The following is a 14,772-nucleotide window of genomic DNA, read 5'->3' as shown; positions in this document are numbered from 1 at the left end:
GTGGTTAAGGCAGAAAATAGAGGAGCTGACTCGGCCCCTAAGAGGAAACCACTCTCTGTAGCGGAGGCAGGAAGGGCCCAAACCACAGGTGAATCCACCCAGGCTGCAAAGCCCACAGAAAGGTGAGTGGGTGAGAAGGTAGGATGGGGGTGATGTGATGTGGCCTGACCCTGCCTGCCCAGAGGAGAGCACCCCTGCTTATGGCGGGCCATCCCTTTGTAGCATCGGGGAGCCTGGTGAACCGGTCTTCCTTGGCCATCCATGAGGATTCAGGACCCACATGTCCTACCACTGGCCCCTTTGTGCCACAGATATATTTCTGAAAAGAGGACCCTGGAACATAGTGTTTTCACCTTGGCTTTGGTGCCTTTAAACCCCAAATGGGCTCATGCACCTTGCGGCCGCATGTGTCAACCCCTGAGGTCAGGCATCAGCAGCACAGGACCCTGGGGCAGGTTCCGCTTTTTGGGCTTCCCTTCATCACTCCTCTCTCTGTCCCTGCCTCCCATTCTTCTGTGTTCCCCATTCTCACTCAGAGCCCTCTGGGAGCCGCTGCCTCCCATGCTCTCCAGCTCCAAGAGCCCTCCCTCCCCCTGCTTCCCCTGCCCCCGGCTGGCCCCAGGGTTGCTCTCCCCCAACAGCATGTGCAGTCAAGGCTCCTATTCTCCCATATCCCAGGACTGTAGGACCACTAGGAGGTCCTGGTGTGATGGGTGCAGGGGTGGGGCTGGGGTGTTGGCGATTCCCACATAAGGCCAGGGTTCTAATGAGTGATGCAGGATATGGCCTGGCTCTCTATCCCCCTCATGTCTGTCAGTGACCAGTCCTGTGTGCTGAGGGTTGTGCGGCTGGTTCTCTGTCCACTTCTGCTCCCCTCCCTGCTGCCATGTCCTCGGAGATTCTGGCATTCATCTAGAAGTCCCTCTGCACCACCTTGACCGGAATTTCCTGGTTCTCCTTTACCAGAGGCATTGCCATCTCTACCCTACTCCAGCCACCTTGCACCTGTCATTTCCTTTCTGTGCTCTCTATTTGTACTCCCCATCCCCTCCGTGGATGATTTTATGGACACCACTGGTGACCACCCCCGCCCCTCATCACCTACTGGTGGGTATGTTTGTGTCCCTGACACAACCCCCTGATCCCCAGCCCAAACTTTCAGGATGTCCCAGTGCCACCTACTGGTCCAAATATGCTTCTAAATCTGTTCCTCCTTCTCCATTGTGTTGGCACCCCATGTCCCCATCACCTAAGCCCAAATCAGGTGTCTGTCCTTCTTCCTCTTGCTTCTTCAGTGCCCAGATCCAGCCCACCCCAGGACCCTTACCCTTCAGTACTATCCTTCACTGCTCCCTGAGGGGTCCCCCCAAGCACATATCAGAAGCTCCCCATCAGGGTGGGCTCACCCCCTTACTGTGACAAAGGGGGGCCCTGTAGTGATCCTGCCCCCCCAGAACCTTGCTGCTGTCATGATTCTGAATGATACTGTGCCCTTAACTAGGTCTGTGATATTTGCTCTTGTGGTTCCCCTCACCTCATAGACCTTTCTCCTCCTCTCCCCCTGGGCTTGGACAGGTCACACATATTCTTTAATTTGGGCTTTGAGAATCCTTTCCCGACCCTCTTCTCCCCGCTCCCATTTCCCTGTTTGCTGTGCTGGCTTCATTCTGCGGTAATTCTCTCCTTGTGAGTCTGTTTTCCCTGCTGGGCCCTGACCCCACCCAGGACAAATAGTAGGAGCTCAGTTACCATTTCATCAATGAAGACAGTTTCAGAAGTGCTTGCTTTGTTACTGATCCCTCTCTCTGCCAGTAATGACTAATGCTCCAGCTTTTATTTCCCTGTCCTTTGGTTCCCTTCTGTCAATTAGTTCATCATCATTAGACCGACATTGAAATATACTTAAGGAGCTGCTTTTTTAAACACTGTGGTTCTGTGAAGTCTTCGTTATTTTGTGATTTTAAACAGACTTTCAAAGGCTGATCATTTTACGGTGGTATATTGCTGCAGCTTGAGACCATACACTGGCTCAAATACTGAAACAAATTTTGTATAATTACTACAAATCCTGTGCCTAACGTCGTATCACGCCCTGGCATGCAAAAAGAAAATTTCTTTCATTTTTTTAAGAACTAAGTACAAATTTGCACCATGCCAAGGAAGTGGTTTTTGAGTTCGCAGACATAGGAATATTGCAGGGAAATGCTTAAGACAGTGAGGACATCGTGTCAATTACTTACTGTTTACCTTGGGTCTAACCTGAGTAGATTTTAACAATGACTCGTTCCATGTAGGTGCTTTAATCTCTGTATTACAAGGTTAAAGATCCATCTGAACTCTCTCTTACCCAGAAAATCCTTTGGAAATAGCGGAGTTGTGAATCTGGAATCATGTGATACATTAGGGCTGTTCTCAGACTTGTCCATGGAGGTGCTCTCAAAGGTTGAGGGTAATAAGGATTTGGGTGGTATGTTTGCAAGTATGTGGCTGTAAGGTAGTTTAGTTTCTTTGAAAGCTCATGTTTTTCTTTTTTTTTTTCCCTTTTTTTCTCCTTCCAGCTCATGTTTTTCCACCTGAATTTATTTTACTATTTGATGATACGTAATATAAAAGAGTGTTTAGAAATTATTTGTCACTGACAGAAATCGACCTTCGAGAAGACTGGTTAAAAAGCATCCAAGATCAGAAATGCTGCTCTGTAGGATGATGTCTCAGATTACCTTCCCCTGTCCTGCACCTGCACGGCTAGTAGATGTAGTAATTCCTTCACCACGCGTTTATCGTCCCCTTCTGTATTCCTGGTGCTCTGTGAGGCTTTGAGAATAGAGATAGATACAGACTTTCGTTGGATTTTGAGAGCTAACCCTATTGGGGTGGGGTTGGGGTGGGGTGGTCCTTGTAGGATGAGCTTTTCCTGACTGCCACACACCTTCATACTCTAAGAACTTCACCTTCGCCTTTCCCCTCCTTGAATACACATATAAACCTGGTCGTATGCAGATGGGACAAAGGCTTGCTGGCCAGCCCTCATGGTCCCTCCCTCTGGACCTTTTCATGATGCTTCTGGGCAGAATAGTAGCTGCTCCCTTTGAGACCTGGGGCGTGTTTATCACCCTTCCATATTTTTACTTCATTTGTATTGGCTTTGTCTCTGAGACTTCAGTGGTTCTGGTAGCATGAACCCAGCGCAGTAGAGTGGCGGCCATTCTGGGATCCTCCATCCCATGGTTTCCTTTACTTGGTGTGGGTGATCCAGAGTGGATTTCCGGCACCCCCCCCCCCACCCCCCCCCGGGCCAAGAGCATTTTTTCAGATTTGTTTGGTTTTCACTGAGCTCATACTCCCCTTCCCCCACCCCAGCTTTATTCTATTTCCAGTATCATCTACTTGTTTTTAAAGCCTCATGGGTGTTGTGGGCAATTACTAGGATCCTTCCATCTTGGTTTTTATCCAGTTTATTCCTGTGGGGATATAAAAGTATGTCAGAAACAGTAGGATATACAAATCATTAGGTTTTTTTTTGTAATCATGAATTGTGGTTAAATAGTACGTGAACTGGGGCGCCTGGGTGGCATAGCGGTTAAGCGTCTGCCTTCGGCTCAGGGCGTGATCCCGGCGTTATGGGATCGAGCCCCACATCAGGCTCCTCCGCTGGGAGCCTGCTTCTTCCTCTCCCACTCCCCCTGCTTGTGTTCCCTCTCTCGCTGGCTGTCTCTATCTCTGTCGAATAAATAAATACAATCTTTAAAAAAAAAATAGTATGTGAACTACAGAGTCGCCCGACGACCACGGAGCTTTGAGCTTTGTCTCAGCTGCGGCTCCCGCCGTGCTTCCTCAAACCAGAATAGGCCTCTCCACGTGGCTTTGCCTCCCCGCTGTTATTTTACCTGGTTCCTTATATTCGTGTCCAAAGGAGAAAAGGTTTTGAAATGACTCCCTTACTTTTAACCCCAGCGTAAATCCAGTCTTTGCAGCTTAGACGTTTGCCAAGCGCACGAAGCCCTTAGGGGAGGATCTTTGAGAAAAGACTTGCAGTAATGGTCGACGTGGTCCAGTCACTACCGAGGGGACTGAGGAGCACCCCAAAGCTCGCGCAGGGGGCTCTCACACGCACCGGTCATTGAGAACCCTGCTGTGAGCATGGGTGTGCGAATATTGGAACAAGCCCGGCCCGGACTCTCCATGAGTCTCTGAATGGACAGAGCACAAAGACTACAGGTGTACCTTGAATAGTTTATTTTCACTTAAGAAGGATGGACAGCTGCATTTTTTTTGATGGAGAAGCAGAACCTTGTCTTTGAGTTTTGGCTGACCTTGAGATTGGGATGATTGGCAGGCGCGCTCAGCACACACCACACCCGGGATGGGAGTGAGGTCTGCAGTTCCTAACTGCAGTTTCCTTCAATGACGGGCTTGTGAACCAGCGCAGGGGGTGCACCCCCCCCCCCCCCCGGCGTGTGAGCTCCCCTCCCCCAGTCTTCTCATGTTTCACCCACGGTTAATTGGACACGCGTTTTAGTTGAGCCGCGCTTAGAGTGTTTCTTTGTTATCAGAGAATCAGCAGCTCATTCCCAACACGCATGCACACACACACACACACACACACACTCCTATTTCATCAGTTTTCATAACATGCACTTAATTTGTATATAAAACAGACCACAAGTCTAACTTAGAGAAACAGGGTTGAGAATAAGACCACGTGGCTGATGGTGCAAGCAGGAGACCAGAGGTGCCGGAGGGAAGAACCTAGCAGTCGCAAGCACCCAGAGTCCCCTGGGCAGTAGTCCCTATGGTTTGAAACTTAGCGCTTAGTCAGCCCACAAAGTGGAAAGTGCTTTTATGAGTGCCTGCTCAGGGTAGGATAGTGGAGAGATGGCAGCCAGGATGCCGTTTGTGCCCTCAAGCACAACGCTGTGGAACAAATAAAAATAATGATAACAATTTTTTTAAATGATGGGATTTAAAACAGTCAGGGGGCTCACAAAGGCTACTACCGGGGGTCAGACTGGGCAGCTAAGGAAGAGCCAGGGTGCCTGAGAAGGGTCGAGGCTTCACTGGCCAGGGCCTTGAAGAATTGTTTTGCTTTGTTTTGTTTTGATTAATGCTAGGGGTTTTTTATTGTGGTAGAAATACACACAACATAAAATGTACCATTTCTAAGTGTCCAATTCAGTGCCATTTGGTACATTCACAGTGTCGTGCAACCATCACTACTGTCCGTTTCCAAAACTTTTTTTTTAATCATCCCAAACGGAAATTCTGTACCCATTAACCTCATTAACTCCTCATTCGTCCCTCTCCCTAGCTCTTGATAATCTTACTCTACTTTCTGTCTCTCTGGATTGGCCTACTCCAGGTGCCTCATGTAAGTAGAAGCGTTCCACATTTGTCCTTTTGTTTCTGGCTTATTTCACGTAGTATCCTGTTTTTGAAGTTCATGGATGTGGTAGCCTATGTCAGAATTCCCTTCCTTTTCATGGCTCAGTAATACTCCATTGCAGGCACCTGCCACATTTTGTCTATCCGTTGATCTGTCAGGGCACTTGGGCTGTTTCCACCTTGGCTATTGGAGATGCTGCTGCTGTGAGCATGGGTGTGCGAATACTGTTTGCATCCCTGCTTTCAGTTCTTTTGGGTATGGTTGAATTTTACACGAGAGAAAGAAGTTATAGAGGGTATGTTGGCATTTATCTTGATTCTGTTAAAATCTTGCAACATTACGGACTGTTCATAAGTGTTCCTTTTCTCCCTTATTTATGCTCTTTGAGAGCAAGGACTGCCTTCTAGGTTCGGCACTTAGCCAGGTACCTGGGATGAATATATAAATATTTGACCAGTTCCTGGAGTTCCTAGTCCAGAACCATCATACACTATGGTATTGGTTCCCAGAATGGTAGGTTTTGCCATCTTTTTATTTTTTTTTCTTTTCTGGCTCATTAATTAACATGTGTTCAGAGAATTGAAAACAACTCTTAAATTAGCCTTAGCCAAACGCAATTAGGGAAGTACATTTTCTAATGCAAAGAGTCCTGATGTAGATAAAACCCAATTCAACAAACATTTCTTGAGAACTTGCTATGTACCAAATGCATTTTGAAATGTGTAATTTCAGAGCAATTTCAAAGCCCAGTTGGAATACCTTATTGGTATTGAATTTTAAATAGAATAAAGGTAGGTACATACCTTTAAACATGAATCTGTAGTCTTTTTTTATTGTGAGAGCATCATAACAACATTCAAGATAGTTTGGAAAAAAGAGAATAAATAATACCCAGAGTCCCACTCTAATATAAACTCAATTTTCATTTTATAGGGTGAGTTGGAGAGTTGAACTTATAATTTATTTTGAGAACAAAACCCTTAGTGCTTCGGGTGGCAATTATTTTAAAATTTATTTTTTAAAACCCTAGAAGTAAAGCAGAAGCCAGTGATCTCAAATTCAGAGTCTGCTTTTCTGGAGATACCCATAGCCATTTAATGGATGAATGGAGCCACTCCCTTTTCTAAGTGGAGCAGCGGAAGTGACATCTGTCCTCTTTGGGGGATAGCGCAGTGGACTGTTGACACCTGTTACAGGGGCTGAGTCTTTCGGAGCTTGTCCCCCCTCTGATATTTTGGGTGTTCGGGTATCGAACGGAATGTTTTTATGACTGTTCCAGGGGAAAATTACAATTTAAGATCCTTGGAGTAGGTGGAGGAGGAAAGACCTAGATTTAGACCACGAGTGAGCGTCAGTACAAATGGATGGGTGATGGGGCTGGACGTGTTGAACGGAGTTAGGACAGGTGATTGTGGTTAGGGACCAACACCCGTGAAAAACGGGGCTTTCCACATGGCAAGAAGGTTAATTGGTGGAGTAGGTGTGATCTGGGGACATGAGCAGAACGATGGGGCTAGGAGGGAATGGAGCTGTTCACAGGCTCCTTAACCAGCCAGTCCAAGAATCTGTCTTACTGGAGAGGCAGGTAGGGGTCCAGAGGAAGCCGCTAGAAATGAGTCCCATGAAAGTGTTTTGTAAGCTGTACAAACCACCTCTGGTAGGGTTTTGGAGGCTGGGAGTGGGGTTGTTGAAAGATGGTGGTTTTTTAGGCTGATGGATCTCAGGGCTCTGAGGTTTGATGAGTTGGGAGTGGAGTGGCTGGAGGTGTGAGATCTTTCAGGAGAGGATGTTATCTCTCCAGGAGGTAGTAAGTGGCTAGTCTGGGGTGGGGCAGCAGGAGTGGAAAGGCAGACAAGGATGAGAGGCAGAGGCTCCAAAGGAAAGATTGCTAGGGTTTGCTGCCAAAGAGGGAGAAGTCAGGCAGGAACCTGTTTGGGAAATGATGGAACCGTTTGTATTCATAGGAAGTGAGTAAGTCAGGACTGACTGGAGGGGTGGTAAGAGGTTCTGTTTTTAGAATGATTGTGTCTAACATTTACTATGTATTTTCTGTGTGCTCCCAAACAGTTGGGAGTGTTTCGTATAACATTAGCCTTATGAAATAGGTTCTGTTACTGTCCCTACTTTGCAAATGAGGAAACCTAGACAGAGTTGATTGGTAACTTGCCTAAGGATCCCACACTTACTCTCTGGCAGAGCCAAGAGACAAATCTAGAGTCTTAACTCAAGAGCCAAGCTCTTCCTGAGTATGCTTTACACTGTAATAGCCAACATCTGTTCAGCGTGCCCCGTCCTGTGTTAAGCTCCTTGCATGTGTTTGTCACATTCGATTCCCATAGGAACACTATGAGGTGAGGGTATTTTTATCATTTTCCAGATGTGGAAACTTGGGCACAGAGAAATTGAGTGGCCTGCCTTAGGTCACACTTCCATTGGCATGGTAGGTCTCCGGAAGTCAGCAATATTTTTTCAGCTGGATTGTCATATTTACATATGCTCTTAAGAGCCACTCCTGAGAAAGCTAAATTGATTGAAGTATATTGCAATATAAATTCTTTAAGAATTTTTGGATTAAATTTTCTGTCAACGTCACTGCTATTCGCTTGGAACTACTCCCTTTTTAAAAGGGGATAAATAATTGAAATAATAGTGTCTCCATTTATTGCTGTGCCCGTTTTCATTATTTAACACTCTGTAAGACTTTAAAAACAGTCCCAAGCACTTTGTCTCCATATTCTGGCCCCTCCATGTAGATGCTGAGCCTGGTGGGTACAGATGGTCTCGTCTATAGCACTTCTTACGTTGTTGGTGCTTAATAACCTTTGATGATTGTCATCGACCTTGTTGTTACCTTCTGCGAATCGAGGGTTGCTAAGGGTCTTCAGTTTGGGACGCACTTGGCATGACCTTGTGGAGCTGTGATTGAAGCCATGGTCAGAAGTGCCCGGATGCAATATGTGTCTGGATACCAGATTGGAACTGAGACCAGTCATCTCTGAGCGCCTGCAGGGGACAGTTTCCATGCTTCTTTAGAGCATCTTTGATCTGTCCTTCTCCACAGACTCTCTTGCTTCTGTCTTCACATGTCCCCAGGTCTCTTCTGTAACTTTTAATGTCGTTCGACTGCAGATCTGTCTCCCTTCTGCTGCCACAGCTCAGAGAGGGGTCTACGCGCAGAGCCTTTAACCGCGGAGCATACAGAAATTCCCACTCACCTGAAATTGTGCTCTTGGGTTTCCTGCCGTCTCTTTCTCACCAAACATAGTCGCTTCATTCCCTTGACCACTTTCGTTCATTCCCTTGATCTCGCTCAGCATCTGCCCTAGAACCCACCACCTTCTCTTTAAAACCTTCTTCCCTCTTGAGCTCCCCCCTCCCTTCCTTCCTGGCGGTGGTTTTTTGTTGGCTGTTGTTGCTCATTCATTTTTGTTTGATTTTTAAATCTCAAATCTATACTCTCTTAGCTGGAAGAGCTCTCAAGATTGGTACTCTGTGCGTTCCTCTTTTTTCCACAAGCCCTTCCCCTTGACTTTCTGATCCTGTCTTTTAACTTCACCCATTTTTGCTCTTCCTCCACCATCTGCAATGCAGGCCTTGAGGTGAGAAGTCCGTCCACTGGCCAGGTAGCCCCTGGGAGCAGGGCTCTTGCCCCGCCTGTCCCCATCCTTTTCTGATCATGTCTTCCCACCTCCAGTCCGGCCAGACCTGTGGAGAGCTTCCTGGCGTGGCTCCCTTGCTGCCTGCGCCTTTTACTCTTGCTTCAGAACTCAGGTCACTTCTTGTCTCCGACCTTCTATGTGTGTGGAGGGGATAGATGCCCCATTTCACCCGTGGCCCTGCAGAAGTGATAGAAAGCCTCCCCTGACCTCCAGAGGGGGAGTTCTGTTACCCTGTTGCTCTAGCCCACCTTACCCAGGGACCCTTTCTTCCCACTCGCTCACCCAGGTCATGTGTGAGTCCATCTTTGTAGTTTTAATGACACTGTAACTTTTAATGTGTTTTTCCTCTGGTGCATCTTTAGTCTCAGATCCTTTACTGTAGGTCTCATTGCTTCTGCCTACCTGAGGATCAGAGCTCTTCACGAATTTCCGCAAATCTAGAAGATCTCTGGTATCTTACAGTAGCGCATGTCCCTTTTCTACCGAAAAATGTAGAGTGTCTCCACATCGCCTTTGTGGTCTCTATGGTGTATATGTATCCATGGGTGTCTGTCTTTTCTTTTACCTTCCCTGATACGGTCAAGGTCCAGCCCACCCCTTCTTCTTCCTCTTCTTTGGCTTAAAGCTAAAACTTGTAGCTACATTTCACTTATTCTGACACAGGAGCCGTGTGTTCTTTTGAACTCCGGAGTGCGTGTAACAACCCTGTGTTGCCCTTACATGGACTTTTCCCCAGCACCTGGCTCGAAGCTTTTGATAATTAGTGAACAGGTATTTGTGTTCATGCAACAGATGGATGAATGAGTGGATGAATTGGCTGCCGTGAATTTTCTAAGGTTCAGGTTTCCTGTTCAGAGTCTGAAGTTTGCATCTTTAAACTAGGAAACCTGTCTAGGCATTAGTTTCATTAGGCGCAACCCAGCCTATGTCATGAAATACCTCACAGTCTGATCTTTAAAATGGGATTTTCATTTTCTGCCTTATTGTTTGAAATGCTTAAATAGTTCTCCTTTTGATGAACGTCACCATATAAGGAGAATTGCGTACAAATAACTGAATTCACAGCCAGGCTGTGTCATGGTCATGTACATTTTGCCAGAAGAGTAACAGGCCAGTAGTTTGCTGTTGCTGTTGTTTTTGGGTTTTTTTTGTTTTGTTTTTTGTTGTTTGTTGTTGTTTTTTTTTTATAGTGTGAGGTTTTGTTTTTGTTTTTTCTAAGCTGGGTGTCAGCATGTCAGTACCGCTGTGATGGCCCATATTCAGAGTGGAAACTTGACCCAGCTGTGTGTTTAACCCGGAGAAGGCCATGGCATCCCACAAGTATGGCTCGCATACCAGGGGTGACCCCCAGGATTAATTGGGAGTTGCAGAAAATAATTTTCTAGATGAACTTAAGAAACTTTAACCAGAACTCTTTCTAACTATAAATAGCGGGGCAGCTTTGTCCTATTTTTATTGTAGAGCGCACAGAAGATGGAAATCAATATTGGAAGAAATGCTTTATTTCGCCAAGGAAAAAGATCATACTCAACACGATTCTTATTTTTCTTGGCAGGCTCTTCTCAACCATCTGTGAGTCCAGGGGAACTGTCTCTACCATCCATCCATCCAGCAAAATCAGAGTTAATAGTCAGTGCTGGCGATGAGATTAGGCTGCTATGCACCGATCCAGGATTTGTCAAGTGGACTTTTGAGACCCCGGGTCAACTGAGTGAGAGCACACACAACGAGTGGATCACAGAGAAAGCGCAGGCCGCCAACACAGGCAATTACACGTGCACCAACAGAGAGGGCTTAAGCAGGTCCATTTATGTGTTCGTTAGAGGTAAATGTGTGGCTTTCTTTCATGCTATGCTTTAGAGAACCTAATATCCTGTTCTTAATTATGGATGACACATAGGTGGCTGAGCCATAGAGAAAATATTACTGGCTGGCTATAGGATGCCTGAAACAAATTTTTCTTTGTCAGTTCCCCCCATCTTTTGATACATCGTGGCTGTGGGTAGGACTCCAGCTGAAGGTCCGCAAGGCTGCAGTACTCTTCCTAATGAGATTACAATATGGTTAGCCCATTTGTCCTGGCACTGTGAGTAAACCCCGAGAATAAATTAGGCCCTTTGGGAAAGCTGTGTTTTAATGCCTTGAGATCCTAGATACTCCCACTTAGTAAAAACACTTCAGGGAACTAAAGGCCTCTGAAGGCCTAAACAGACCAACACTTCAAAAGAACTGACCCACTTTTAGAGAGCAAATTCCAGAAAAATAACATAGTCAGCTAATCACCCCATGTTCCTCTTAGGTTCTTAATAGTTGTCAGTTGATTCATTTTTTTTAAAAAAAACTGTGACCTCTTAGAAACAGAAGAAAAATATGATTGTTGGATTTCCGTACCTCATTTCCTATGATAAACTCAGTGATTCATCTGTGTTTGTGCTTCGAACATCCTTGTCAGGAGGAGGTTTGCTGACGGTGGGAGGCAGGAAGAATCTTTCTGTTGATGTAAAAACAAGTACTTAAAGCTGTAAGAGACATACGCAGGTTATAGGGGGAGAAATAGAGTCCGGGTTCTGGTCCTGAGTTTGTGCCTGGACTGGGGCTACCATTGACACAGGCCGGCGTTGGAGGCCTCGCCCATGATATGGTGGAAGAACAATGGATCCATTTGTCCCAGATGGCAGATCAGAGCAAGCTCGAGAGTTTCAGTGTCTCACTGAAACGTTTGGATAGGGTCACCTGCACTGTTGTTCTCATGTAATTGTTGTTCAGGAGACAGAATTGTGCAAATTCAAGCTCTATCAAGGGTTAATAAAGTTGTTCACTATAAAGAAGGTTGCGGTGAAATCGACCCTGCCTCTCCTTAGTTTATCTGTTATTCTTTCCTAGGTTAGGTAGCTGAAAAATACACACTGATAAGGCACAGCTTAGCCGTGGGGTATGGTTCCATAATGGTGGAGCCAACCTGGGCGCTGTTCTTTGACATTCAAGAAGGTACTCTGGAATTTCCAGGTGGTCATGAAGTATCATTCTGCATATTAATACAGTGGGTAGATGCCTGAATAAATGGGGAAGACTGCGGAATTAGCCAAGTCAGTCTCGCAGAGTTCATGGATTTTCTTTAGAAGGGGTCTTCCTCAGTAACTTAGTGCTCCACTGAATTATTACTGATTTAAGATGTTTGGATACTTAAGTAATTTATGTTACAGCAGTGAAGGAAACCGGGGGATTGTAGGAGCTAGCCTTAAGCAGCTGAGAAAGAATAGATGGAAAAATAACCAACTATGGCTTTGGACCTTAGTCCCACCATCATGAGGGACTTTATTCATAGAACAGATTAGGCTAGGAGATACATAATTCATTCTGGAAATTTTATTTTTTTCAAAATTGAATGGTAAGTATATGTCAATGATGTCAGATTGATTTTTGTCGGACACCTGAATTCCAGGTGGAAAGGACAATTAAACATTTTAAACACAATCTGTTGGCCCAGCTATCTATCTGTATTATCTTGACACAGCAGAGGTGGCTGTATATTGTGTATACAGAATGAGGTTTGTCTTTGCTTATAGGAGGTCCCAGTCTGCCTGAGGCCTTTCCAGTCCACACCTGGTGTCCTGGCATATATTAATGGCACTCCCCTTCACTCACAAGTGTCCTGGTTTAGATGGCATTTACCACAGGATTCCTGAAACTCGTAAGCTCCCCTTGGGAATATGGCTTCATCTGTTGTCCAGAAGTTTATATTTATACACATTTTTCAAGGAATATGAAGGGTGAGGCCCACGTGACATTTGTACAGGGTGGCCTGCTAATGGTTTTGCAGATTTTATGCAGAAGCTGAAAGATCCTGGAGACTGGGGGCTCTGGAAAGGGGTCCCCACAGTGGGGTAGAGAAAGAACACCTTTCTCTGACCTTAATAGGTACCAGTGCACTGGCTGAGTCTTGGCCCATCCCCCTCAGAGTATTCCCTGTTGTTGAAGAAGGGTAACTATCGTAATCAAATACCCTCAGCATTTCAAGACCTCAAGTTGTGGTATCAGTCGGACTGTGGTTTGAGTTCCGGTCAGCCATTTCCGGGCTGGTCACTTTTTAGGAGAGTCACTTTTTTGAGACTTTGGTGTCTTCATCTCTGAAGGGTGGTAACGATAGTGCCCATCACATGGGGGTGTTTTGAGAGTTCAATGAGATAAGGTGTAATGGTCCGAGCTTAGTGTCTGACACGTGGAAAGTGTTTAATAAATGTTCACTGTTGCTTAGTAATATTTGGATGAATTCTACTTTGCTTGCAAAGGAAAAAAAATCGGAGTCCTCAGATCTTTTACAAATGTTTCCAGTGCCTGCGACTAGCCGTTCAAACTCCCGAGTTTTGATGTGCTTTAGATCCTGCAGAGCTTTTCCTCGTTGACCTTCGCTTGTATGGGAAAGAAGACAATGATACGCTGGTCCGCTGTCCTCTGACAGACCCAGAGGTGACCAATTACTCCCTCAGGGGGTGCGAGGGGAAGCCTCTTCCCAAGGACCTGACGTTTGTCGCTGATCCCAAGGCTGGCATCACGATCAGAAACGTGAAGCGCGAGTATCATCGGCTCTGCTTGCACTGCTCTGCAGACCAGAAGGGCAAGTCTGTGCTGTCCGCGAAATTCACCCTGAAAGTGAGGGCAGGTAGGGGCCCTTTCTCGCGCTCTGCTCGGGGGCGGAGCCTCCAGTCGGGGGAGGGCGGGCGACATCTGTCTCCTTGCTGGTCCATCTTAGTCTCACTCAGGCCGCAGGCTCTTCATCATTTCCCCCAGCTCCCAGCAGCTGCTTGTGACTTCTTCATTTGGTAGCCCCCAAGCCCACACCACCAGTCCACGGCCGCCTCCAGCAGGCTGTGTCTAGCAGAGACTGGCGTTCAGACCCTCCCGGGGACAGCTGTGACACCTACCGACCTCACAACACCGAGAGTCTCATAACTGCATGAGGTGTTCCTTCCAAGAGAACCTCCCTGGGAAGCTTCCCTTCCGCTGTTTGCAAAGATTAGCATATACATGATTCACTCCTTGATTGACTATTGATAGAGGAATTGACTTTCTCCTCAGTGATTGGATTTTAATGCATTCCCAAACTATTCCCAATCTGAGGAGCAGAGTACCAGCTGAGTATGGACCTTGTTATTACGGTGGCATTATGTAGATTATTTTCGTAGCTGGAAGATGTCTAGATTTTGTATCTCCGAGATCATCAAATTCAACACCAGTTGGCATTCAGCTACCGAGCAGTTTTTATTAAGCTTTTGAAAAAGTATGCTCATTGGAATTAAGGAAAGCTTGGTTATTTAAAATGGAGATTTTCAGAAATGAGCAAGGCGTTACTATGATGGCACACGGGAAAGATACCTGTTTGGTTAAAAAAATGTGATTAGTCGTATCACATCTTTGTGAAACCGTCAGGGTTGTGTGAGGCACAGATTAAAGCCGCTTCCCTGTGCCGGGGTTTCTCCCTGTTTCAAATAGCATTGTCCAGGCGCATTATCATCTCAGAGCAGACATTCTTACCATTTCCACTCGATGTTGATGAATTTGCTGGAAGAATGCAAGATTTAATTGCTGATGTCTTCAGATCTGCAAGTCATACAGGTCGGTTAGTGCCATACTTGATATTTTCTTAGAAAGAGCAGCAAGTAGGTTGTGTGCATTTGAGGAAACGTGGTAAGTGAAAGTGGCCTATGATGGTAGGAGGCATGATCTGAGGGC

General features: G+C 46.1%; 1 protein-coding gene across 5 annotated transcripts in view; it reads left to right on the top strand.

Annotated features, from left to right (window-relative positions):
* KIT (KIT proto-oncogene, receptor tyrosine kinase) overlaps positions 1-14,772 on the top strand; it is an 81,454-nt gene that overhangs the window by 24,334 nt on the left and 42,348 nt on the right. For 4 of the 5 annotated variants that reach the window (XM_045815888.2, XM_045815889.2, XM_045815887.2 and 1 more), the window contains exons 2-3: positions 10,598-10,867; positions 13,421-13,702. In XM_045815888.2, coding sequence (XP_045671844.1) covers positions 10,598-10,867; positions 13,421-13,702 — 552 coding nt within the window. Of the gene's footprint in view, positions 1-10,500; positions 10,868-13,420; positions 13,703-14,772 lie in introns of those variants that run through there. The other variant, XM_087864133.1, reaches the window with a different exon arrangement.

The sequence above is a fragment of the Ursus americanus genome, chromosome 8 (assembly GCF_024610735.1).
Source record: "Ursus americanus isolate L20-20 chromosome 8, mUrsAme1.1.p, whole genome shotgun sequence".
Taxonomy (NCBI): Eukaryota; Metazoa; Chordata; class Mammalia; order Carnivora; family Ursidae; genus Ursus; species Ursus americanus.
Note: the sequence above shows the minus strand (reverse complement) of the source record. Positions and strands in the feature narration are given on the sequence as shown.